At 30.9% G+C, this 27,712-nt stretch overlaps 1 protein-coding gene across 4 annotated transcripts; it reads right to left on the reverse strand.

The window, feature by feature from the left end:
* Window positions 1-3,688: 3,688 nt before the first annotated feature.
* LOC127700430 (regulation of nuclear pre-mRNA domain-containing protein 1B-like) lies at window positions 3,689-27,662 on the reverse strand. 4 transcript variants are annotated; one of them, XM_052203889.1, is made up of 11 exons: window positions 27,455-27,662; window positions 23,958-24,087; window positions 18,023-18,129; window positions 15,381-15,404; window positions 14,578-14,643; window positions 14,318-14,407; window positions 13,116-13,231; window positions 11,890-12,016; window positions 8,194-8,369; window positions 6,763-6,935; window positions 3,689-5,524 (listed from the first exon to the last, which is right to left on the reverse strand). In XM_052203889.1, the coding sequence occupies exons 1-10, from the start codon at window positions 27,603-27,605 to the stop codon at window positions 6,774-6,776; spliced, it is 1,149 nt and encodes a 382-aa protein (XP_052059849.1). In that variant the 5' UTR covers window positions 27,606-27,662; the 3' UTR covers window positions 3,689-5,524; window positions 6,763-6,773. The 4 variants fall into 4 exon arrangements, with proteins under 4 accessions (XP_052059849.1, XP_052059850.1, XP_052059851.1 ...); XM_052203890.1 differs by lacking the exon at window positions 15,381-15,404; XM_052203891.1 differs by lacking the exon at window positions 14,578-14,643.
* Window positions 27,663-27,712: the final 50 nt, after the last annotated feature.

Genomic DNA, 27,712 nt, shown 5'->3' on the forward strand with positions numbered 1-27,712 from the left:
GCGAGACAATATACCCTAGTAATGATTGAGGCCAAATTTGGTTTAATATTGGCCCCGCAATTTAATCAAAAGCAGAAGACTTTTGTAACTTTTAAAGAAATTACCAATAAATTTATTGAAATTGTAGAAAATGACTTTATAAGGACAATGACAAATCAGCTACAAAGTAACAACACTTGGTCAGCTTCTCAAAAAAAACATTCATACCGTGTTTGGTTTCAATCCATTAGGCGGTTTTCTAGAAGACTTTTGTATATATTTCCTGTAGGGTCCTTTGTTAAACTAAGTGTCGCGTTGGCAAGCATCTCGGTTGATGGATTTGCTACAAATTAACAACACTTGGTCAGCACCTCATAAGGAACGTTCATACCATGTTTGGTTTCATTCCATTCAGTGGTTCTTTAAAAGAAGACATTTGTATGTATTGTCCATAGGGTCCCATGTTAAATGAAGTCCCCTGCTGGCGGCCATCTTGGATAATGGATCGGCTTCAAAGTAACAACACTTGGTCAGCACCTCATAAGGAACATTCATGCCATGTTTTGTTTCATTCCATTCAGTAGTTATCTAAAAGAAGACATTTGTATGTATTGTCCATAGGGTCCCATGTTAAATGAAGTCCCCCGCTGGCGGCCATCTTGGATGATGGATCGGCTTCAAAGTAACAACACTTGGTCAGCACCTCATAAGGAACATTCATGCCATGTTTTGTTTCATTCCATTCAATGGTTCTCTAAAAGAGAACATTTGTATGTATTGTCCATAGGGTCCTATGTTAAACGAAGTCCCCCGCTGGTGGCCATCTTGGATGATGGATCGGCTACAAAGTAAGAACACTTGGTCATCACCTCATAAGGAACATTCAGGGCATGTCTGATTTCATTCCATTCAATGGTTCTCTAGAAGAAGTTCAAAATGTAAAAAGTTAACGACTACGACGACAACGATGGACGACAACAAATGGGAACTATATGTCAGTGTGTATAGATTTAGTTACTGATTTAGTAGCCAATTTATCTACTTTCTGTTTGGGAGGGTGGTGCCTTAGGAAAAAAATGGGAACTATATATCAGTGAGTATAGATTTAGTAGCCAATCTGTCTACTTTCTGTTTGTGAGGCTGGTGCCTTAGGAAGAGAATTGGAACAATAGTTACAATCTTTCCAAAAACAATGATTTTAGCACACTATAGGAAAGGCTCTAAGAATATAAATGGATGTGTTTTTGTTTTTTCCATTGCTTGCTAAAAACACTTTAGAGTTGAATATAATCTTTCTAACATGTTTTGTTTTTCTTTGTTGTAAGATCTTTCTATGACAAGAAGTTGTGATACAGGACAGGTTTATAGTTTTCTAGTGAAATGGACCTAGCTTTTTAAATGTTTTATGTTTTTTTTTTTTATTTCACATGAACAAATGATAACACTTCATGTGATTTTTTTAAAAGTTTTTTTTTCATTGCTTGCTTAGTATTATGAAAATACAATCTCAACACATAAAAATGATTTTATTATCTAAAATATTGTAATAACATCATACAATACACAGTTGTGACCTCTATAACAACCAAGATCAAGTCAATCTTATAATCAATTAACTTATTAACAATTAATCTTTAGAGATTTTAGACAGACATTTCAATTCAGTAAACAGAAACAAGGTCAGTTATCTCCCTTAACCAATTTTCCTTCAAAAGACAATTCTATTTCTAAAGCGAATCTTTTGTGTAAATATCAAGTTTTTTTCAAAATATTTGGGTGAAAAATACAAACTGATGCAAAATACCATTGAGAGTTTTTTTTTTCTGATTTCAGAAATCTTGATCAATAAAAGGGAACATAGTTGACCAATGTTTAAATCTTGTCAATCCATTTAGAATATTAAAGTGAAGATTTAAAAAAAAAACTCACTGAATCGCATGAAATTTAATCAGAGGGATGCATGGTGGGTTGATAGGATAATTGTCTCCTGCTATGCTTGCATCATATGCCATGCGAATCCACATTAAGCAAAAATGCACAGTAGGTAATAAGACATAAGTAAATTTACTGATCAGAAGACTATTCTGGTAGCTAATCAATCTCCGTGTAAGATTGATTCAGTTTTGATCAAGCTAGAAAGAATATCTGTCAATCAACTGATGACAGTGGAAATGTGTTCAATCTTACAAGTGGGAACGTGTGGTAAAATGTACTTATAACTGTCATACCTACGATTATTTTAAAGAATGTCATACTGTGGATTCATTAGAATTCATTAGAATTCAAATTTTCGTGGTTTTCGTGGGTAAAGGTGAACCACAAATTCTAATATTTAAAGAAGTACAAATTTTCTATAGGATAGTATGCAGACTTTGGTAAAACCACGAAATCAAATATCCATCCACGAAAATAAAGTACTCCACAGTACAACTCAAACTACCATCTTATCTCAGAATAAATAGTCAAAGTTTGATCAAGTATCTGAATTGTTTGACATATACTAACCACATGAATGCCCTAAATATGGGGATATTTTTTGGGATCATTTTTTGTAAATTCATTTTGAGTTCATCAATTTTCCTGTATTTTAAGTCTTTTCATATCTGTACAGTTTAACTGTAAAAATGAGATTTTTCAACTACAGGGGACAGACCTTTTTAAAATGCAAAATTAGCAGTTGCAAGTACACACAGAAAATTTGAAAGCTGCAAAATATTAGCTTTCCTTTTTCTGGAAACATTGCATCACCAGCTGACATACAGGCACTCAGTTAGATTTCAAATCATCTGTACAGATTTATTTTTTTTCAATCTATGACATAAAATGTTTCTTCTCCATTGTTTGACAATATCAACACTCTCTCTGGAAGATGACATTCATTACATACAATGTTTGATGGTAATGGGGACAGATTATTAACAACCATGCATGATCTTTATAAAAATCCAAGTTGTTCAACAATAGTATAATAAAGCATTAAACCTGTTAAATTAACAACTTGATCTTTTTTTAAGAGGACTGCTTTTTTTTACAAATATATTTCGATCAGAAATGAAATAATTTTCGAAAAAATGTGCAATTTTTCAAATTAAGGACAGAACAATACAAACAACAAAATATAAAAGGATGCATAGAAATCTCTACACGTCATTGATATAATAACAAATACATGTTTCCTTGTAAAACTAACAAAATAAAAAACAACATTCTTCTCTCTCATAAAAATATACTTCCATTCTGTCTTCAACTTTCATACTACAAGGCATTATGGTTTACTGTGGATTCATTGTTATTCGGTGGATACCAATTTTTGTGGATTGCATGGATAATGGTAATGATTTTACTTGTTCAACGAAGTACACATTTTTTATAGGCTTGTATGCAGATTTTGGCAAAACCACCATATCAAATATCCACAAAAATACAATTTTTCCTAAATCCACTAAAATTGGTACTAATGAAAATAAACGAATCCACAGTTATTAAAAAAATCACCAGTATCAATGCAACCTAAGAATGTACACTTTGTTGTCTAATGAATCATATAAACAATAAAACCACATGTTTAGACATTTTGTTATATGCTTCTTAATCTAAATGTGCAAGAATATGAATGTTGTCAAATTGTCTTCCTTATAATGAAATACTCCAAAAATTCTCTTTGAAAATCTCCCTGTTAGTTAAAAGTTCACAAAAATCTAACTAAAGGTATTAATATTTTTCCCTTTAATCATAGTACTTCTTAATATGGACAAGTCCAAATAAAAATGGTATTTTTGAACAAATACACAACATACAAGATTAATCACAAAGTTGACTATTATTACAACTACTGTGGATTCATTATTATTCGTTGGATACCAATTTTCGTGGTTTTCGTGGGTACAGGTGAACCACGAATTAAATGTTCAACGAATAACAAATTTTCTATAGGCTTGTATGCAGACTTTGGTAAAACCAAGAAATTTAATTTCTATGAACATGTAAGTTTTCCTTAATCCACGAATATTGGTACCCACGAAAATAAATGAATCCACAGTAATTTAATTGCTGTACTTGTGCTATATGCAATAATAAGATATTTTGACCCTTTTCTTTTATACAATTGACAGAAAGATATTTAAATTTAAACCAAAATTAAAACAGTTTTACTTGAAGAACCCTCATCATAAAAAAAAAACATATTTTGAACCCTGAAAACTAGAAACTAAAGGAGCATGTATCCACCATCTTGCATCCATACATGCTATTGACTCACTCAGTGTTGGATGCAGTTATTATGCAATACCTATAAGGTCATTTCAAGGTACTACTTACATAATATAATGTCAAACATCGTCGGAATAATTCACAAAAGTTTGAAAAAAGCAGTTAATCTTACTTTCAATTAAAAAAAATGCAAGTGAGTTCACAAACTTTCTGATTGTGAGACCTAATGAGGAGAACCACATTGGTATCTTGTCAAACTCAAGAGTAAAATGCCCAAAAAATTAATTGAAGTAATTTAATAACTTTCAATAACACTTCATTTTATAATGTATGAGAAAATATTTTTTCATATGGCAATCATAAGCATTTGACTAACAAGAAGCAGTGTCTTTGGAAAGGTTTTTGTAAAAATAAATGCCACAAGTTTCACACAATTAGGTCCAAAATGGTCCAGCCCTTTCAAAGCACTTTTTCAAAAAAATGGATGACAGATGACTTCGGGCGTATGACATTTGCGCCGATTTTATAAATGTTCAATCTTTCATTTGCGCCAATTTGGTTGTTTCATTTGCGCCGATTTGGTTGTTTCATTTGCGCCGATTCAATAGTTTCAAGTTCCATTTGCTCCTTTTTGTATTTTAGTGCTGTGCTTTTTCATGGCGTAAAGAGGTTTTATTGTCCTTTGATCATGTTGATATTTTAAAGGCTGTAAATAGATTTTTATATCATTTGATATTTTATTGCTATACTCAGTTATTTTAGTGGATATAAAGAGAGTGCTTTTAACCTTAAAATTGATTTTTTTTTGCTCGAAATCCTACTTCCACCTCCCCATTGTGGGCAGGGGGCAACAGTTATATGTTTTAATTGATGATTCATAACATATGCATAACTGGCTAGCGGAAGAGGTATTTAATGATAAATAAAAATAGTTTTCACCTGTAATTTACCTGTAAAACAATCGGCGCAAATGAAAGAAATAATCAGCGCAAGTGAAAGAAAAAATCGGCGCAAATGCAAAACGCCGATGACTTCAAATAATTGCAAAAATTGACATGGCCCTCTGGGCCTGTTAAGCAAGTAAGGTTTATACAATTTATAAAGATTACAGAAATAATATTGGAAACAATATTTTTAAATATTACACAGCACTACTAGTTCCAGCACAAAGATGGCCATTCATTTCAAACATATAAATAGGAGCACACATCATGGTGATGGATGAAGGAGGATGATGGAATAAAACAATATCTGCACATTTACTGACTAGTGTAAAGCACTTGATCTGTACTACCAGGAATGCCTTCATTATATACTGAGCCATTTTTATCCAAACCTACAAAAAGAAAAGTATTCACAAATAGTATTACATGTTTATGGTTATCTTGATGATAAATGGCTGTAAACTGTTCAGTGGCAAATAAAATACATATTTAGGACAAATGTATTATTTGGTATTATCTGTTTAATTTCTAACACATTGTCTATTTTGTTTTTATTATCTGTTTAATTTCTAACACATTGTCTATTTTGTTTTCTTTTTTGTATTCAAAATATATTTTGTTCCCATACATATCAGCACATATGTAAAAGTATAATACACTTTTGTAATCTTACAGCAGCATCAGTAAGCATACACTTGAAAAAAAATCAAAACTTTAAATAGGAAGGGGATATTGCAATAATATACAACAGGTATAAGTTTGAACTAAATATGATGTTGGAATTTTTCTGTTTAATAGTTCCCAACTTGTCTGTACCTTGAGACATTTAGAACATGACACATGGTTTAGATATCGATCTAGAGTTCATATGGTGATTGTCTTTTGTGGAGTTCTGTTGTTGATGTGCTGTTACATTGACATATACCCTAAATCACCTGTTATTCAATTCAAACAGTTATTTAGACACACACCTTAATAAAAAAACTTAATGTGAATCCCTGAATTGTGAAGTTAAAGTAAAAGTTAGATGACCTTTTTAGATGACATGTACACTTTCCAAAATAGATTACCTAACAATGTTTCTATTGACAAAACAGCTGTGAAACTAACAGTATCACCAATGGAATATTCATATGAATCAAAATTGTCAAAATAAGGTGATGATCTGACGAGAACCTGTCAAATAGCATATCCATCAATGCAAAAAAAATTTACCTATAAAAAAATGTAAGGTGAAAACAGTTGGACATTAATGAAAATGATGTCAATCTCAGGTGACACATACCATGCAAACCTAAATTAGACCAAATATATTTTACCTTATAATTTGAGAAAACTGAATGCAAATATTGGAGATAATGTCAACCCTGAAAATTGGGTACACATTCAGTGTGCTTTCTACTGTATTTTCTGAAATGTGAGCTTTGTATAACTAGCTAACAATGATACTGCTGCTGCCTAAATAGGATACACATTTTTCACCTTCAGCAATATTTGTCATAATTCATTATGAATTTCTTCCAAGTGCTATTCAATTCATGCATCATACACTGATGTTTCAACTTGAATGGTCAATTTCATACAAAGTTCCAATAGTCTACCTAAATGAAAACATTCTAAATAAACATACCCAATACTGTGTCAACGTCTTCCATCTTGCATGTTAAAGAGATCACCAGCTGAAGGCAATGGTGCAAGACCACCAGTTAAACGAGGTAAAAGATCAAAATCTGGTAAATTTTTTATATGAGATTCCAATTCTACTCGCACTTCAGTAACTTTATCAAGTCGTTTCTTGTACTCCTAAAACATACAAAAATTATGCAATGAAACTAGTCAAAACTAAACCTAGTATAAACTAGAAACTTGTCTCAACCAGTATCTTGTTTTAGAACCAAGTGAATATTATCTAGTAATTAAACCTGTGTAAACCTAACACTGGTCTAATCCAAGAAAAATCTTCTATCCTATAATGAGGTTTGGTTTAGGAAGTTTTAGCTGTATATTGCAAAACATATAAAATATAATGATTATGTGATCTAGTCTGATGTATGTAGTTGTAATGATATAAATAAATTCCTATCGCGACAGAGGTTGGAGGATATTTTTTATATTGATGTGTTTATTGGATTTTTACTACTGTGGATTCATTATTATTTGTGAGAAACCAATGTTCATGGATTTTGTTATTAAAGGTGAACTGCAAATTTGAATGTTCAATGAAGTACAAATTTTTTATAAGCTAATGTGCAAACTTTGTCAAAACCATGAAATTAAGTCTGCATGAAAATACAATTTTTCCTTAATCCATGAAAATTGGTATCCACGAAAATATGGGAATCCATATTATTCCATTTCATTTCCTGTAAACTGATCAAATAGTGATCCTATTAAAAAGAGTATAACAGCTAAGGGAGATAACTCTTTATAAGCTATATGTATCATGTTTGAGTTTAAAAGGTACCTGATTTCCTTATTTCTTAATAGTCTACATTTGGTTGTTTTTCTAAACTTAAATTCATCTCAGATTATGAAAAAAGACAAAAATAGGTCGAAAGAATATCTGTAGGTCATGCAGAAGTAAATGACCAAGGGACTTTTTTTTTAAATCTTCAGTTCAGTATTTCCCACCTGTTCATTCAAGCTTAAGATTAATCAATGAGTTAATAGTACACAAGTAAAAAAAATGGTTTTATTTCAAAATTTTGCTCCAGATGCTGTCTCTTGAATATAATGAAGCTTTTGTCTAATTTTTTCAAAATTCTGTGAACAATGGTGAATGAGTAACAAAACTATTGATGTCTACAAAAATTTTTAACTACAGACTAGACCTTAATGTTTAGGACGCCTATACCGACAATGGAATCTATCTGTCTTGCAAAAATAAAGAAAACAAACAGTTTATATTTCTCTATACATTTGTTATATTAGTCAAAGTTAAGCTGAAGTAACTGTGGAAGGGAAATAAAAATATTTTTACAAAGCCACAAAAATTTAGTGTTTCTATAAGTAAAATTTTATAACATTTTAAAAACATTCATAACAAGTCCATGACATTTACCTCTATTTTTTTCTCTGCAGACATTAATTGTTCTTTTTGGCAAGCTATGAAATCTTTTAACATTTTCCCGACCATTTTTCTTTCTTCTAACTCTGCATTCAATCGAAAGTTATATTCAGACAACAATATACAAGCATCTTCTACTTTTCTTGACAATTTCACACCAGATTCTTTGTCTGAAACACAAAACAACAAACTTTGTTAGTCATGACATTTATATACAGAAATTTTATTCAAGGAAGAGCACATTTATATACAGTAATTTTATTCCAGGAAGAGCAACAATATAAACAATCTACAAACCAAAGCATGAAATGACCACAGCGTGTAAACAACAGAAAAGTGAACAATTAGATTGAGTGTGGACACACTATCCTACTTGTAACAGTCTCCTGTAATCTCTCAGCATACCCTTTTAGAACATTGATTTGCTGATTAATTGGTTGATTAGCAGGAAATGAGTTTGATACATCTGCCACAATTAATTTGGACCCTAAAGAGGCTTTTATTGACAGTCACAGCCTAAGTTTAATACATAGCACTGTTGAATATGTTGTCTTTCATCCAAAGGTATGATGAGTATTTTAAACAGCAAAAAATGTTTTTCATATTAAATTCAGAGTGAGTTATTCCCCTTATTTTTGCCATTTTTTAAAATCCTAGTGCTGAAAACTATGATTATTTATCAAAATATTTATAACTTTAAAAAATTGATTACAAAATATTAAAATGGATTGCATTTTAATAAAAATAAAATTCTGTATACATACAGAAATAATTCTTTGTAAATGAGAGATAATATCTTCAATACTTCTAATGATTTCAAACCATAGAAATATAGAAAAGATTGTTCATAACAATTCCTTGAATAAAATTTGATTGATACTGATGGGCAGGGTGGGACCTTCCACAGGTATCATCAGTATCAATCATACTTGAGTTTTTAGAATTATTGAGTTGATACTAATCAACCCATTAAAGTCAAATTGTAATACTGTATTACAACACAATATTAAATTAGTATTCAAATAATACTATTATAGTATTCAAATAATACTAATATAGTAATCAAATAATACTGTTAAGCCTTGAAAATAATAAGTAAAATATTTTCTTTTTTCAATGACTAGCACAACCAGTCAGATCATAAAACTTATAACAAATTATTAGCCCAATCTTTAATAAGGAAATATGAAGATCAAAACACTCAAGTATCACTAAATATGTGAAATATCATGCCACAAGAGACATTTATGACAGAAATCATCAAACACAATCACTCACTCCATCCTAAATCAAATTGGGGACACAATTAGAACAAACAACTGCATGTGTATATCAAATCCTGCTGAAGGGAGAACAAAAAACGTTTGCCAGTGCAAATTTTCACATCTTACATTGTTGGACTAAATTTGAGACGAATAATATATATATTATGGTATTAGCCCTGTATAACCACTGGTTATCCGATGGAGAATGTCTCTCATAAAGTTGTCACATAATGCGACGTATATAATAATATTATAATTTGATGTGGAGGCATGGTAAGTAACAATAACATCCTTTACGGCTGACAAAACATAGCTGATCTGAAAGGTACACCTTCTACTTGCCAATATACATCATGTACTGTGTTACAATTCTGGATAAAGACGACAAGAAAAGGCATTACTTGTCTAATAAAAGATGTATTTTTATAACCTTGTTGGTAGAGTGGTCTAGGGCACTGAACACCGTGCAGCTGGTGTTGCCACGATGTGACAGAAGCAAGGGTTCAAATCCCACTGAGGTGAGAACAAAAAATTTGCTAGTACAAATTTGTAGATCTAAAAGTAGTTAATGCCAGAGTAACTAATAAATTGTCAGGGTAAAATAAGATCTAATATCGGTTGAATAATCCTTCATTTAGACGCAAAGATGCTAGTAAACAATCTCTTTAAAACTATACAAGATTATAGTAGTCAGCACATGTCGGATGGACAGCTGCCAACTCAGTTGCACGTTTGACAGAAGTATAAGGGAAACAACTTGACTCTTAACTTTTACATTTATCTATTTTATTGACTATTTCATTTTTTTAGTAATAATTCATAGTCAATCATACCACATCTTCTTATTTTCATAGAACATTAGAGAAAGAAACATAAACAGTAGCATTTAATCACATAACAACACAGAAATCAGACATTTCTGTATTATATGAACACAGAAACTATATACATTTTTTAAAATCTCTGATTCAAATGAAATACTCCACAGGGCACAGCTTGCTACAACTGCAGAGGTCAAACCCTGAACAGTTGGGGCAAGTATGGACAAAACTTTCAAGCTTGATGACTTTTCAATATAGGTTTCTGACACAGAATGAATGTGGTCTAAGAACTTAAAATTTTTAAATTGGACATTTAACTATTATTGTCCAATATCCAAAATCTAAATACATGGTTACATTCAGCATATCAAAGAACCCCAAGGTTTCAATTTTTGTTAAAATCAAACAAAGTTTAATTTTGGACCCTTTAGACCTTAATGTGGACAAATTTGAAAACCATGCCTAAAATCAAAAATCTAAATACTGTGAAAGTACTTTTATTCGTGGGTATCAATTTCGTGGTTTTAGCTAAAGTTATATATTCGTGGGTTCATAAATTCATGGATTTTAGTTTTCTGAAAATACAAAGATTCTTGAAAATAATAATATGCAAGCTGTTTTATAATAATCTGATGGACATTGCAAAATAAGGTGTTTATTTTCACGTCCGTGTTCGTCTGTCATTACTGACAACATTCATCATTTTTTTTAGAAAATAATTCCTTTCGGAAATAAGCTAATTTTTCTATGCTTACAAATTGTCTCGATTGAAGGAAATTGCAAAGTAAACATTTTAATTGTTGCACATGTGTAATAAGAAGTGATGACACTAATAAACTGAGATTGAATGATCAACAGATTAACAATCATCAAAGGTGTTAATTGGACAACAATCATGTCACTTAAAGATAACCGTTACATATAACAAATGCTACAAATGTATTTGATTGTAGAATTAATTCTTATGGAATAAAAAAAGCAAGCCCAATATAAAAGTATTATTTATTTATTTTATGAGAATTATGAGGAGACAAAATGAACACTTTATCATCACATATCATCACCGGTAGTCTTGCTATCATTGATAAAAAATAATTTTTCATGAGAATTAAAAGGTTGAAAGTCATTGTTTTTTTTTTTTAAAGATTAAATGGGTAAAACCTGTCTGAAGTTGTGTATATAGCTCAATGTACATTTGCTGATATATATGTATTCTCTGGAATATAAATCAAATCAAATAATTCATTGGTGTAAATTCCAATACAGGAATGATGTCAGCTGACACATAATAAGTGTCGTTCATATATTTGCCTGTATCCATGCAGTTGAACCTACATCGGGATCTTTCCATGTCTTGATTTTGACAACAGTAGTTACATTTCGTTGGACACTTAAATTCTTGGAAAGAAAACCATGAAAATTGGAACCCAACGAAAAATTTCTTGTTTTAGGCCCCTACTTATACTGGTACTCAAGTTATTGTATTGTAACCAAATGTCTTCAGATGAAGATGACAACGATGACACCAATGTCATACCATTATACAGCCGCAACAATTTTGATGTCGTATAAAAAAGTCTTCACATATATAAATGAATTTTTACCATGAATTTTGGCAAGGTGGTTAACATCAGACACTTCTGGTGGTAGAGCAGCAATCTTCTCTCTGACAGCAGCATCACTAGATGCTGAATGTTCAAGGTCTGATAAACGTTTTACTAATTCTTCTGCCTGTACATACAAAACAATGAAAACTTTTTAAAAAATTTGGCATAGCAAATACATACAACATAAACGTGCACTTTGATTTGTCAATTAATCCTTTCAAATCTACCGGTATTCACAGCGATTATCACACGAGAAGTACAACAGTCACTGATTCAGAGTTGGGTTTTTTTTTTTGTTTCTTTGTGTTATTTTTCAGACCCTCAATGCTATTATTTTACAATTACAAATATATGTATTCTATGCTTTATTTTCATACTCTTTCACAATTGGCTTTCTTGGGTTACAACAATTATCTTTTTCTTAAAGATATGTTTAAAAACGTATTACAGTTATAGATTTACAAATAATACATTTGAAACAACACATGATTTTTCTGGTCATTGCATTTCCAATTTTATCAAGACTTATTCAATAAATGTTAGTCATTGAATTTAAAGCTAAGGCCATTTTACTTCAGATTTTAATACCTGAGTGTCACATGAGTATTTCCATATTTACATTAAGGTCTCAAATATGAATATGAATATGAAATTGGATTCAATATAATATCTTTTTACAGAAACTTTAGAAGCATCAAGTTCAAATCAGTCAAAATTACTGACTGCAAATCATAATGCATTCTTATTCTAGAAGGTGGAGCATAACAAACTGGATATAGAATAAAAAATAGATCAAAGCCAAAAAGTTAAACAAAAGTGTTTCAATGTCCCCCTCCTATACACATATTGAATATGTCAAGGACAAAAACTCAAAATATTTGTTGTTTTTTTTAAAAACCTGACATGAAATGTAAACCTGAAAGGACTTACAATTCAATTTTCCATATAAATAACATGACAAAGAAACATAGTAACTGTAAACATATGTAAATGTGCACTGATTTTCCAACTCGTATAAGACATTACTAATTTAAATCTTTGATATTAATTTCATAAAAATCAAACAAGTAGACCTGAGAAGTTGAGATGGTGGTTTTTACATTTCTTTATTCAATTATTAAGAGAGAACACCAAAACATTTTAAAAGAATTGTATATTCATGCAAATATTACAAGAGAAGGCATATGAGAGGGAGGTACCAAACATGTACAGTAAGATCTTACATCTGGTGGGCCACTTGTATCATCTTTTGACATAAGCTCTATTTCTTCCCTCAGTGACAACATTTCTTCTTTCTTCTTTTTCTTATTAGGAGGTGCTGCATCAACTGGCTGATGATCTAATAAAACAAAATTGGAGTTCCCTTGTAAAGGCTAAATTCCTTATGACATTCTCAAAATACAGCAGTATACAAGATAACTAACTTACATTAGGCCAAACTAACAAAATTGTGTTTATGGCTTCCTGCTTTAAGAAAATGGGGTAGGAAGTTGGAAGTTATTTAATTTTGCTCAATTTTTTACCTTGAGTATATTAGGACCACATGCAAATTTGTCACAATTCACTTCCAAAAGTGGACTGTTGGTTTACAGATGCTAACATGTGCTTTCAATTTCAGAATTATGTCTGTTTTCTAAAAAAAAATCTAAAGTACAGCTTTATTATTATCATACAGATCTACCCTTGCAATAAAATTAACGACAGCCCAGCATGTTCTTAGATTACCTAATTGCATAAATACTGCGGATTCATTTATTTTGGTGGGCACCAATTTTCTGGATATTATTGGAAATTATCATTCTGTTGAACCCTTGAATTCATGGCTCACCCCATACAAACAATATCCATGAAAATAAGCCTCCAACTAATCTTTGATGAAAGCACAGTCAGTGAAAAGGGTATGATTGTACACAATAAAAAGTTTATGATATCACAAAAACCCTGTGAATTTTCCATAGAATGTTAGAATCATTTCATATTGAATGATGTTAAGTAAGTTACTTCCCCTGGTTAATTTTTTGAAGTGCATCGTATTGACCAGATTTGTACCGATTTTGTTACTTGAGGAATATTTTCTTTATTGCTTTATCTTGATGTCAGTGCCCTAGACACAGAAATGTGTCTATTTAAAGCAGTGATCCCTTGAGTGTTGTGGTTATAAGTGTCTCTACATTTTTCTACATATGCAAACTAATAAAACTAAGTTTGTTTATTAGCAATCTAACAATAAATGTCCATGATCTGGGGAGTTTTGAGTTTTTGAGATGAATTACAAAGCATGAATCCAACAAAATCTCCAACTAAGTGACCTCTGATAGTACTAACCTTTGACCTTATTTACAGGTACATATGCCCCTACTTTTTTCGGTACTAACCTTTAACCTTATTGACAGTTACATATTCCTCTACTTTTTTCGGTACTAACCTTTAACCTTATTTACAGGTACATATTCCTCTACTTTTTTCTTATCTCTTCCTCTCTTCAAGTTTATTTCAGCTGCTATATCTGATATAGCTGTAAAAATAAAATATTTGTTCTAGAAATCTTCTGAAAATATAAAACTGACCATACAACATATAACATTTAAAATGGATGATTTTGATGTTATTAAAGATGAAAATGACTTATAAGTTATATCAGGTTCCCTCCCCCTTGACCCTCTCAACACACTACACAAATTTCACCTTTTTTATAGGTAGGTATATATTCTTCAATCTTTTTCTTCCTTCTCTCTGTAATGTCTTGAAGGGCTACAATAGAAAGACACACCACAACATACATCAATTGCAAGCAAGCATGTAAGTGCAAACACCACACAGTAACTGTATTTCTCAATTTGAGTAGCCAAATGAGGATTTTTTTCAGGCTTGAAATCTTACAACAATTTATTTTCTTTTATTCTTTACTTTCTATCCAGCAGTGGCAATAAAAAATAAAAGAACATGCAATGCTTTTATAAAATTAAATAATTATTAATTTTTTATTACATCTTATCTTTAATAATATTTTCAAAACCAATATTTTAAAGGAATTTAGAGATTTTTTTTATGTTTTATTAGATTGCAAATTTGAGAAATACAGTTCAATCACCAGAAATCTTATGTGCCAAGGCATCCAAATACCATTTCTACTTATAACTTACCGTAAAGAGCACTCAACAGTATATTAATTCTCTTGCTCATGTTGCTAATGATCAATTTAATTATAGAAAGATTAAAAAAAAAATTGTCAGCTCTTGAAATATAATTTTTGAAATGACACATCTTGATTAAGGCGACTTTAACTTAGTTCAATTTTGAAATTGCAAAAGGCTATCATTTTCTTAAATGGCTACTGTAACAATTGCAAGGTATTTTGTTTACCATAGAATGCTCTTTATATTCAAAACACTGAAACAATAATGTTGCTGCTTCAAACACATACAATATGGAAGATGGTACATACAGAGTTCCAGACAAGAAAAGAGTGAAATCGATAGGGTACTCACCACTTTTGTGAATAATTTGGTTTCCTGAAAATTAAATATGTAATTAAGCTTATACACCCATGAGAGTATTATATATTTTTCTTTGTATACATGACCATAACGTTTTTCTACAAACAATATTTTTTTAGAAAACAACTGAAAAACTAAAAATTGTCTCCTAGATGTACCACTGGTTTTTGTCCCTAATAGTCCTTTTATAATGCCCTGTTAGTTGTAAAAGGCACTGTTTCGATTTAAGTAAAAACTTGGCATTTTAACAATAATTTACTTAGTTGGTTAAACAAATATTTCCTCTGTTTACTTGGTCAATAAATGATATCAGTAATATGAGTTTTCGTAATGGCCCTGTTATATGTCCCGAGAAGGTTTCTTATTTAACAATTACAAAAATGAAAATATAAGAACTTACAGCATTTTAATCAAAGTTTATAAATGATGCTTTCAAATAAAAAACAGAACTAAATTTATCATTCCAAAATTTGTTTTTTATTCTGAAAAAAAACAACCCATAAAAGTAGCTTTGAAGTTTCAGCTGAATAAATTAGTGCAAACATTTTGCAATGTAACATGAAATTACAAAAGTACTTAAATTATCTCCCTTTTATAGTCAAAATAAAATATGTGTAAAAATATGATTGATTGATTACTGTTGGATTAACGTCTGTAAAAATATGAGATGAGATAAAATGATAAACATTTTTAAAACAATGTTATATAAAAGTTTCATATGAACTGCATCTACTATTGTGAGGACAGTACTAGTTGAACCTGGCTATCTAGGAATTAAACTCATGTGCATGAATGCTAATATAATGATTCTTTTAATATATTTCATTTAACATCCTATCACTTCAGCAGCCACCATAGGATCTGTGTTCCTGATTGCCGTCTAAAACAATTGTTTCTGCTATCATGAACATCAGATTTTTTTTGCTGTTCTAATTGCCATTGCAATACAATGGATTTCGCCATCAAGTATATAAAGCAAATTTTGATCTATATTACCTATATTGCTTCTGCAGTACCAATACCTGATAATAAGATTTGCATATCAAACCAAACAAATTTAGCCTATTTTCTTCGACTGGTGAGAATAATCAAAATCTTATCATGAACTAATTTTTAAACTATGAGGAGTAGAAATTTATTGCTAATGAGATGCAGCATGATTCAAGTGACTATTTCTTAAATATACACTGGTTCTGTCAGAAAAAACTTCAGGTTTCGACATCTAATATCATTTTATATGCCTCTTGACAAAATAAAATTATATGACGGTGCAGCTTTGAGTTAATTTCATACTGCACGCAAGGAAGTAAAGTTTAACTCGCTTCAAAATTTAAGTATTTCTAAATTTATAGGATTAAAAAAAGAACATTTAAGATATATGTCTATTATGAAAATTAAATTTTTTTTTTAAAACAACCATAAAATTGAATTATCAGCATACGCATGATTGCTTGAACAATTGCAGGTATAAAAATGCAAAATTAAACTCAATAATGTAGGATAATAACTTCTTTTATGAATGCAATTTGTTTATATAAATTAAATAGGTACAATAAAAAGAAAAAAACTCTCTCTATGAAAAATTAATGCAGTCCATCAAGACTACCAAAAACATTGTTTGGGGATGTGAGGAATATTTCAATAAGACAGCAAACCAAAGACATCTAGATGCCAACAAAGTCATTAAAAAGGTCAATCAAAACCACTAAAATAAAACCTTCCTTCCTTTTGTGCCAAATAATAGTATTAAAATTTCATATAGAAATTAAAAAAAAACATTGTGTATATAGAGGAACAGCAACAACGTGGATGCCAAAAGCCAACAACACAATTGCAACCATACAGTATTAGAACCACAAAATTTGTTCATATCAAAAGAAATCAACTGTCAGGGTTCTCACTAAGGACTTTTGAAAGCCAGTTCAGGGACTCGTCATTTTTTGCCAAGACAATTCAAACAAAGAGAAGATGATATTTTTTTGCTATACAATTTATTATTTCAGTCTCCATGACAAAAAACAACATAGAAATGACATCAACTTTACTTTATTTTAAAACTTTTTATATAGAACGATGCTCTATGTGCTCAGTTGTTACAACACTTTACAATCTTGATGCATCTTTGGACTGACCAGTTTTTAAAATGACAAGTCCAGACAAATTTGTAATGACCCTGAACTGTATGAAAAAAGGAATGTATCTGATGGGATTTGTACTGCCTTATCAAAACCCTTTTATTAATCTTCACATCTCATTACCTGCCTGGGAAGTTAACAGTACAAAATTTATAAACTTCGATAGAAGCATATGTCATGTATGTAGTGACTAGGTCAGGAGGACATGCATGTAACTTCCGTAGGAGACTGTTAAGATCCAATAAATTCATGCATACACCAAGTTTTATGGCTATAGGTCACTTGGTATCTGAATGTACAATGTGCAAATGATGCTTAATGAAAATATTTACTGCAATTTGTGAGACTCAAGTCATAATAAACTTCCACATATTCAAAGACATATATGCCTAAATTCACTAACTGACATTTTGACTGAAATTATATCTCTTCTTTCTGTAAGATAATTCTATACCTGTGTTTGTTGCATATAAGTAGGACCCATTTGTTTTCACTCACCTGTGCCACTTTTGATTTTATCAATTGTATTTTTACTATAGACACCTCGTTCCTGCCATATATTCAATATTCTATCCACTGATTTCTTGGTCTTTTCTTCAGCATCTCTACAATTTAAAAACAAATCATTTCCTCAAACCCCTAATTTTTTTCAGAACTAATCCATAAATATTTACAACATAATTATTTCAAATAATAAAATGTGTGTTCTTTCTACACATGCACACTTAAATTACATGTATATAATCAAAGTGTACTCTCAAGTATTGAACTGTAAAAACATCTTCTAAAATACAACTAGAAGGTACTTTAAATATGTTAGAAGACACATATTATTTCATATACATTATTCTGATTATTTTTTTTTTTAATATCTATTTTCTGTGCAACTGGTATTCATGTATAACCCAATTTTCTATGAATGGTATTCCTGTGCTATATCAATTTTCTGTTAATGTTATTCAGGTGTAATATCAATTTCCTGTCAATGTCATTCATGTGTTATATCAATTTTCTGTTAATGGTATTCATGTTTAATATCAATTTTATGTTAGTTATTCATGTGTAATACATGTATCAAATTTTCTGTTAATAACAAGGAATTATTTGAATCTGGAATAATTTTGAATTCTGGAAAATTGATGAGAAATATATGATGAAAACTAACCCAACTAAATAGGGTTAGCCATGCGCGCATGGCTAAGGTGGGTTAGTTAGTTCATACTGAAATGATAGTGAAAGTAAAATTAACTTTAGCCATGCACGCATGGCTAACCCTATTTAGTTGGGTTAGTTTTTATCATACATTTCTAATCAATTTTCCAGAATTCAAAATTATTCCAGATTCAAATAATTCCTTGTTTAATGGTATTCCTGTGCTATATCTATTTTCTGTTAATGTTATTCATGTGTAATATAAACTTTGTGATAATGTTTTTCATGTGTAATAATATTAATATCAATTTTTCTGATAATGTTATTCATGTGTAATATCAATTTTGTGTTAATGGTATTTCTAATCTTTCAATCAGTTTAATTAAGGTCTGGAGCTGGCATGTCAGTAACTGCTAGCTATATATATATATAGTAGTCCTTTGTTAATTTATGTTATTGTTGTCATTTTGCTTAGTTTCTTCTGTTACCTATTCTAACATCGGACTCAGACTTCTTTTAAACTGAATGTTTACTGTGCATATTGCTGTGTGTTTGTTTAGTCCACATTGGCTAGAGGTATAGGGGGAAGGTTGAGATCTCACAAAACATGTTTAACCCCGCCGCATTTTTGCGCCTGTCCCAAAGCAGGAACCTCTGGCCTGTATGTTTTTTTTTAAATTTTGGTTCATTTATATGTTTCGTAGTTTAGTGTGACGTCCATTTTCGCTGAACAAGTATACATTATTGATTAGGGGCCAGCTGAAGCCCGCCTCCGGGTGCTGGATTTTCTCGCTGTGTTGAAGACCCATTAGTGGACTTGGGCTGTTTTCTGCTCTTTGGTAGGGTTGTTGTCTCTTAGACGCATTCCCCATTTCCATTCTCAATTTTATTTCTGTGTTATATCAATTGTCTGTTAATGTTATTTAAGGAATGACAGTAATATTTTTTCTGTCTATGAAGAAATAACATAAAAAATATGGTGCACACTAAATAACCCGCGTAGCTGGTTATCTAAAAGTTTGCACCACATTTTTTATTTCAGCTTTCAGCCAATCAGAAGACGTGTTACATCCAAAATTAAATTATTCATGTGTAATATCAATTTTCTGATAATGTTATTCATGTGTAATATCAATTTTCTGTTAATGGACTAAATGATATTCCTAAGTAATATTAATTTCTTTATAATGGTATTCCTATGTAATTCTATATAATTTTGGTATGTAAAGTGAAAATACCAAATCACTCACTTATATGGACTAGATATTAGTATAATAAGTTATGTTCAAATTTGTAAACTCAACCGAACATAAAACATTTATCAATATAATATAAAACTCTCACATGGGAGTAGCCACTTGCAAAAGTCAATGCAAAAACAGACCTATCTATAAATACCATAAACACATGTACTTTAAAACACAACAGACTTGTATAGATAAATGTACAACTTTGATGAATATAATAAATGTGATCATAGTCATAAATACATTTAAAGAATCAATACATAATAAAATGCTCCGCAGGGCGCAGCTTGATACGACCGCAGAGGTCGAACCCTGAACAGTTGGGGCAAGTATGGACACAACATTCAAGCTTGATACAGCTCTGAATTTGGATTGATTAAATATTTGACACAGCATAGGTTTCTGACACAGAATGAATGTGGTCTAAGAACTTAAAAATTTTAAATTGGACCTTCACCTATTATGGTCCAATATCCAAAATCTAAATACATGGTTAGATTCAGCATATCAAAGAACCCCAAGAATTTAATTTTTGATGAAATCAAACAAAGTTTAATTTTGGACCCTTTTGATCTCAATGTGGACAAAGTTGATAACGGGGCCCAAAAATCAAAAATCTAAATACATGGTTAGATTCAGCATATCAAAGAACCCCATATATTCAATTTTTGTTGAAATCAAACAAAGTTTAATTTTGGACCCCGATTTGGACCAACTTGAAAACTGGGCCCATAATCAAAAATCTAAACACATGTTTAGATTCAGCATATCAAAGAACCCTAAAAATTCAATTTTTGTTAAAATCAAACTAAGTTTAATTTTGGACCCTTTGGACCTTTATGTAGACCAATTTGAAAACGGAACCAAAAATTAAGAATCTAAATACACGGTTAGATTCGGCATATCAAAGAACCCTAATAATTCGATTTTTGATGAAATCAAACAAAGTTAAATTATGGACCCTTTGGACCTCAATGTGGACAAATTTAAAAATGGGGCCCAAAATCCAAAAACTTAATACACGGTTAGATTCAGCATATGAAAGAACCCCATATATTCAATTTTTGTTGAAATCAAACAAAGTTTAATTTTGGACCCCGATTTGGACCAACTTGAAAACTGGGCCCATAATCAAAAATCTAAATACATGGTTAGATTCAGCATATCAAAGAACCCCATATATTCAATTTTTGTTGAAATCAAACAAAGTTTAATTTTGGACCCCGATTTGGACCAACTTGAAAACTGGGCCCATAATCAAAAATCTAAATGCATGGTTAGATTCAGCATATCAAAGAACCCCATATATTCAATTTTTGTTGAAATTAAACTAAGTTTAATTTTGGACCCTTTGGACCTTTATAGAGACCAATTTGAAAACGGAACCAAAAATTAAGAATCTAAATACACGGTTAGATTCGGCATATCAAAGAACCCCAATAATTCAATTTTTGATGAAATCAAACAAAGTTAAATTTTGGACCCTTTGGACCTCAATGTGGACCAATTTAAAAACGGGCCCCAAAATCCAAAAACTTAATACATGGTTAGATTCAGCATATTAAAGAACCCCAAGAATTCAAGAATAAAACCCCATTGAAATTGATCAAGAAATAAGCAATTTATACGAAGTATATTCTTTTGCACAATACTGTGCAATTGAATATTTCTTGCTATTGCGCAATACTGTACAATTGACAATTTCTTGCTATTGCGCAATATTGTGCTATTGGATATTTCTTGCTATTGCGCAATACTGTGCAATTGAAGATTTCTTGCTATTGCGCAATACTGTGCAATTGAAGATTTCTTGCTATTGTGCAATACTGTGCAATTGAAAATTTCTTGCTATTGCACAATACTTATTGTATAATAATTTACACATCCTGTTTGGTGTGTATCTCCTACCATATCATTATTATTTGCTTTTAAATATAAATCAGAAATAACCAACTTAAAATGGAAAATTTTAAAAGAAAAAAAAAAATCCCCCCCCCCCAAATTTTTTGAACCCCCTTATGATTCATCACCCCCAAACTCAATCCCAGCCTTCCCTTTGTGGTATGGTACCTTGCAGTACAATTTCAGAGAGATCCATACACTTGAACACAAGTTATTGTCTGGAAACTAGAAAAATGCTTATTTTTGGCCCCTTTTTGGCCCCCAATTCCTAAACGTTTCGGGCAATTACCCCCAAACTCAATTCCAGCTTTCCCTTTGTGATATGGAACCTTGTAGTACAATTTAAGAAATATCCAAACACTTACACACAAGTAATTGTCATGAAACTAGAAAAATGCTTGTTTTTTGCCCCTTTTTTGGCCCCTAATTCCTAAAATTTTGAGGCAATTACCCCCAAAATCAATTACAGCCTTCCCTATGTGATATGGAACCTTGTGGTACAATGTCAGAGAGATCCATACACTTACACACAAGTTATTGTCTGGAAGTTAAAAAATGCTTATTTTTGGCCCCTTTTTGGCCCCTAATTCCTTAACTGTTGGTACCATAACCCCCAAAATCAATCCCAACCTTCCTTTCGTGGTATTGAACCTTATGGTAAAATTTCATGGAGATCCATTCACTTAAACTAAAGTTAGAGTGCGAAAACCAATGTGTCTTCGGACGACGCCGGATGACGACGACGACGACGACGCCAACGTCATACCAATATACGACCAAAAAATTTTTAATTTTTGCGGTCGTATAAAAATATATGAGATATTAAAACATGTAAACATGGTAAAAGAAGTTCAAAGATAGAGTTGTTTTTAGATTTTTTTTTTATCCTGGGCACAAGATAATTGTATACTGTATATGTACTATGTATACAAATAAGGTGATCTGCAATATAGATCATTTGATATTACTTGCTTTAAAAATAATTATCATCATAATTACTATAAAAATCAATATTAATACCCTTAAAACATTTATTTTGTGGAATCTTATTAAAATCAAACATCTGACATGTTTTCAATGAGGATGTACAATATAAATTACTCTTGTCAATTTTGACCTTAAGGGTGAAAATATACTGTATATGCATATATGTACATGTAGCAGAATTTTTCTTATCATTATTTAATTTATTGACATGTTTTTTGGGGGAATTACTTTGCTTAAACTCAAGTTTGCTATAAGAAAAATCCAAAGTTGCTTGTCAAACTAGTGCTTAAGGCCATTGTTGTTTCCATCCCAGACCAAAATAGGTCAATATTTATTTGAATTACATCTTCCCTTCAATTTGCATAATTTTTCTGTCCCTTACATGTGTAGCTGTGTGTTGTTTCAGTTCAGGTATTTTGCACTATATATTTTTTTTCTAAAAGAACATATAAAAGGCTAAGGAATAATTTTTTACTCTAAAAAATCTAACTCTTGTAGAGTGCTTGTGTGGTTACAGGCACACACACTCTACCTAGAAAAATAAATGCAGAATGTGTTCATGGGACCCTCGCTTGCATTTTTAAAAATGTTATAAAAGGACACAACTAGAGAACTGTAAAAGTGATGCCACCCGAATTCAAATTTGATCTGTGTTTTATGGTAATAAGCATTGTGTGTAAGTTACATAACATTTGGTTGAGTCAAACTAAAGTTAAAGAACGGAAACAAAAAATTCAGCAATTTTTCCATTTATAAAGGGGCATAACTCTAGAATAGTATAAGTGACACCACCCAAATTCAAACTTGATCTGTGTTTTGTGGTAATAAGCATGGTGTATAAGTTTCATAACATTTGTTTGGGGCAAACTAAAGAAAGGGAAAGGAAGCTAATTTTGGGATGTACGTAAGGACGTACAGACAGACAAGGGTAACACTTAATGCCCCTCCACCGCGGCAGGGGCATAAAAATCTACAGTAAGAAACAGAAATTGATCAGACCTTTTGTATGAGTATGTACAAAACTCCTGTTTAAAACTTATTTTTAGACTATAATACAAGGCTATGAAAGTCCTTCTAGTAAAACAACTTCTTGTATAATGTAATAGCACAGGTTTATATTTAGTTGTTTCTTATATGTAAATTACTTTGTAGCCGAAGCAAAGGCATCTGTCATTACAGTAGCAAAGTCTCTGGTGAACTCAGGTCCTTTCTTCTTACTGTTTTGTATAACATCATTAGCAAGGTACATATATATCAGTCTCATGGAAGGACGAACTGAAAACAATTAAGCAAAGCATCATTGAATAGGTGTGTACGTATACACATACAAGATCAATGCATACATGTACATGCAGTAAGCAAAATCAACAATGGTCCTAAGGCCTGTCACCTGTGGCCAATAATATTTTGTTACGATCAGTAATTTTTAGAGCACATGTCCAGTTAGTTTTCAGAATATTCATGAAAGATAGAAAACTTTTCTACATGATATTATTAATCATATAGCTTGTTTTGGAAATATAAATATTCCTAATAAATTCACTTTGCAAAAAAATATTTTGTACTATGGGTCAGTTTCATGAAGTGATTACCAAAGTTGTTAGCATCCACGACCCTGGGGGTCTCTTCCTATATCAAGGTATTCACAGATGTGCCGCTGGTATGGGTAACTTTTTAGGAATGTCAAATATTTCAACGGGGACAGGTGCAATTTCACAGAGGTAACATAACAATGGGTAGAAATTTATATGTGAATGGGTAAAAATTATATATAAATGTTCATCTTCTGTTAAAAACTGTGTACAGGTGTACTGATCTTTTATTGTATAATATATTTACATGCATGATCCCACATGGTCAACATCTTAATATATATAAGATTATTTGTTTGATACCTGGGAAATATATTTTCCTACTTATGTACATGTAAGAGTTTGGATTTTTCGCAAAAATCAATATATGAATTGGGGTGATTTTAAAAACCCAGCCAGACGTCTGTACCGAAAATTGTAACGGTTATGTTGATCTAAATAAACACACCTTTAACTGGTCTGAATATTTTCACTGAAATTATTCAGATATTTTTTTGGCACTGCTTGAACTGGTAAAGAGCAAATTGATCACCTGAACAGGTTATCATGATGATCATATGATGATTATATAAATTAAGTTAACAGTGCAAAAAAATTGTTTTGAATGTTAGAGAGAACATGAATATTACAAACATAACAAAGTGTAATTGATCTTATAAAAGGCAAGAACTGTTGGTTGAAAAAATAAGTTATTAATCTTTTTGGATACCAGATTTATTAAGAAATTGATCCCTCAAGAGATGAAGATTTTCAAAGGGATCAATCAAGCAACTTAACCATTTTTTTAAATACAGTTTTTAACTTCTACCGTTGAGTTACCATGGTTACCACTGTCAGATATCAGGTTGACTATTCTGTCACTTTAGGGTGTACACATGAATAATTTTGAAATAAAGAACAAAATAAAGATGCTCTTTCACGTCATTTAAAGTCAAAGATCTAAACAAATGCCATTTTCAACATTTACCATAGTTATCCGGGTCATTATCAAAAAAACATGCAAAACTATGTTATTTGGTCTTTTCAAGTCAAAAGACATGAAACTATATCAAAATGTATCAAAATAACTATTGCATATGAAAGATATGAATGTTTTGTGATACACTATACACAGTTTACAGTATGAAATGTTATAAAAACATCCTTAGTTTTTTCTCAAACCCTTGGATATAGCCAGAATCAACTGTTATTTTTTACTATAAATCCCTTCAGACCTGAAATAGGGCTATTATTCATATCATTTGTTATTAAAAATTATCACTTTTTATTGCATTTGATACATACAAACATTTTTTTAATGATTTGGAAGGTGTATGTTGGTTTTATGATAAAAAATTTAACCAAAAGGAAAAGTCTCATTTTTTAAGTCAATGGTGTAACCAAAAGACAAATTGGTAGGGTAAGAGTTATCTTTCTCAATATTTCAGCATTTACAATAGTTTCTCCCTTAGCAATGTTACCTGTAAGCATGTTATGCAAAAGAAAACAAACATTTATGTTGAAAATTTAGTAAAAAAATATTAAAAGTAAGTACAAACTATATCATAATTGAAAATAGTGTCCATGGTGTACCCTTATATATAAAATTTTTTTTTTTTTTAAATTCATGAACTTTGAATTATGAAATATATTGATTGTAGAAACATGCACCAGGAACACCATATAAAAAAGGGGAATGGAGCCCTTATTTTGTAACTAAATCTTAAAATACACCTGAAAATCAATGGTGTTACTGTCAATGGTGAGACCATTTTAATAAAATAACACCATTGACCAGCTTAGTAACACCACTGAATATATTATGACAATCAGCATTTTTTGGTGTTTCTTTCGTGTTTAACAAGCGAAACATCATATTATTTATAACAAACAATACTTATTTAACAATGTTTTAACAATATCATGTATTACATATACAAAGTTTTCAAAAAACTGGTGTATGCTGGTAACACCAATGACACTATTTAGTAACACTACTGACATTTTTAGTTATTGATATTATGTTATATAATTTGAGATTTTTCAGCCTAAGAATTATTTTTTCTTCTTTTTCTTTTGCTCATCGATCAGTGTTTTCTGTTTTGTGTTCAGTACTTAATAAAAGTAAAATTTGAAATGTGTTGTCAATGGTGATACTTTTGTGTCATTGGAGTTACTGAAGAGTCAGTGGTGTTACTATATAAAAATGCGATACTTTTTAATTTTTATTCATAAATGAAAGTGTTTTTAGGTTGTATACGAAGGATTAAGCATATTCTTATCATTTCATCTTATACATTATACATATAATCAACTTAAGTGTATTTTTTAGTATTTACAACAGCCATAATTAGGACAGCCAACTTTTTTACGACAATGTATTCTGAAATTTATGTTTAAAAAGAATGTATAGCTAGAGGAATAATGTCAATAAGTAGTAATTTAAACCTTAACAACAAATTGGAACAGTTGTTTGATGTTTAACAATAATATTTAGTACCTAAATGCATGTTTTAAATTGGTAACACCATTGACACGATTCTATCAAAGGATGACCTGATGACCTAAAATTGTTAAAATTGAAGGAACCCTTCATTTTTCCCATTGCATATTTCTGAAAATAGTTGCTACCATACTATAGAATAGAGGGACACATTTAAATGTTTTAAACAATGACATCATTTTTCCAAATATTACTTCATCGAAATTTGCATGTTTTTTTATAATGACCCATCCTCAAATCAAAACTTTTTGCATTTAAAACGTATATCCTATTCGGTTATTAAAATGTATATCGAAGTTCAGATAAATATGTAACTCATTTGGATAGCTGACCAGTCCTAACCTGAATAACAGAATAACTGAATAAGGCAAACCATTTTTGTGACATGTAATGATGTATTAAAGTACACCTTTACCAGTTTACAGAATATGACAGTTCCTAGCTAACATTGCAGAATGTCACCTCAATGTTGGAAGTTTTATCTCCATCAAAGATACCCAACATCGACATTTAAGACACGTTACACGTGCTGTACTGTGCAGGAGATGTTGTGGACTGTTGTACTGACCTTTTTGCAATTCTCTCAACCATACTTGGGTGATGGTTTTTGAATGCTTTCTGTGATGAATCAGCCATAATGATAACGTCTGAATACTCTGCTGTGTGTTATTCAGTTCGCTTAATTTCTTTACGAAGTTGCTATCTGTAAATGAAGACATGTCTATGCTGTTTGTTTCTCAGGACCACAGCTGTCCCAAAAAACGGAAGTAAACAAGATTGTCAAATAAAATGCTTTAGGGTATGCTTGATATTTGTATCATACAAA

Source organism: Mytilus californianus, unplaced genomic scaffold (genome assembly GCF_021869535.1).
Source record: "Mytilus californianus isolate M0D057914Y unplaced genomic scaffold, xbMytCali1.0.p SCAF_5, whole genome shotgun sequence".
In the NCBI taxonomy this organism is placed as follows: domain Eukaryota; kingdom Metazoa; phylum Mollusca; class Bivalvia; order Mytilida; family Mytilidae; genus Mytilus; species Mytilus californianus.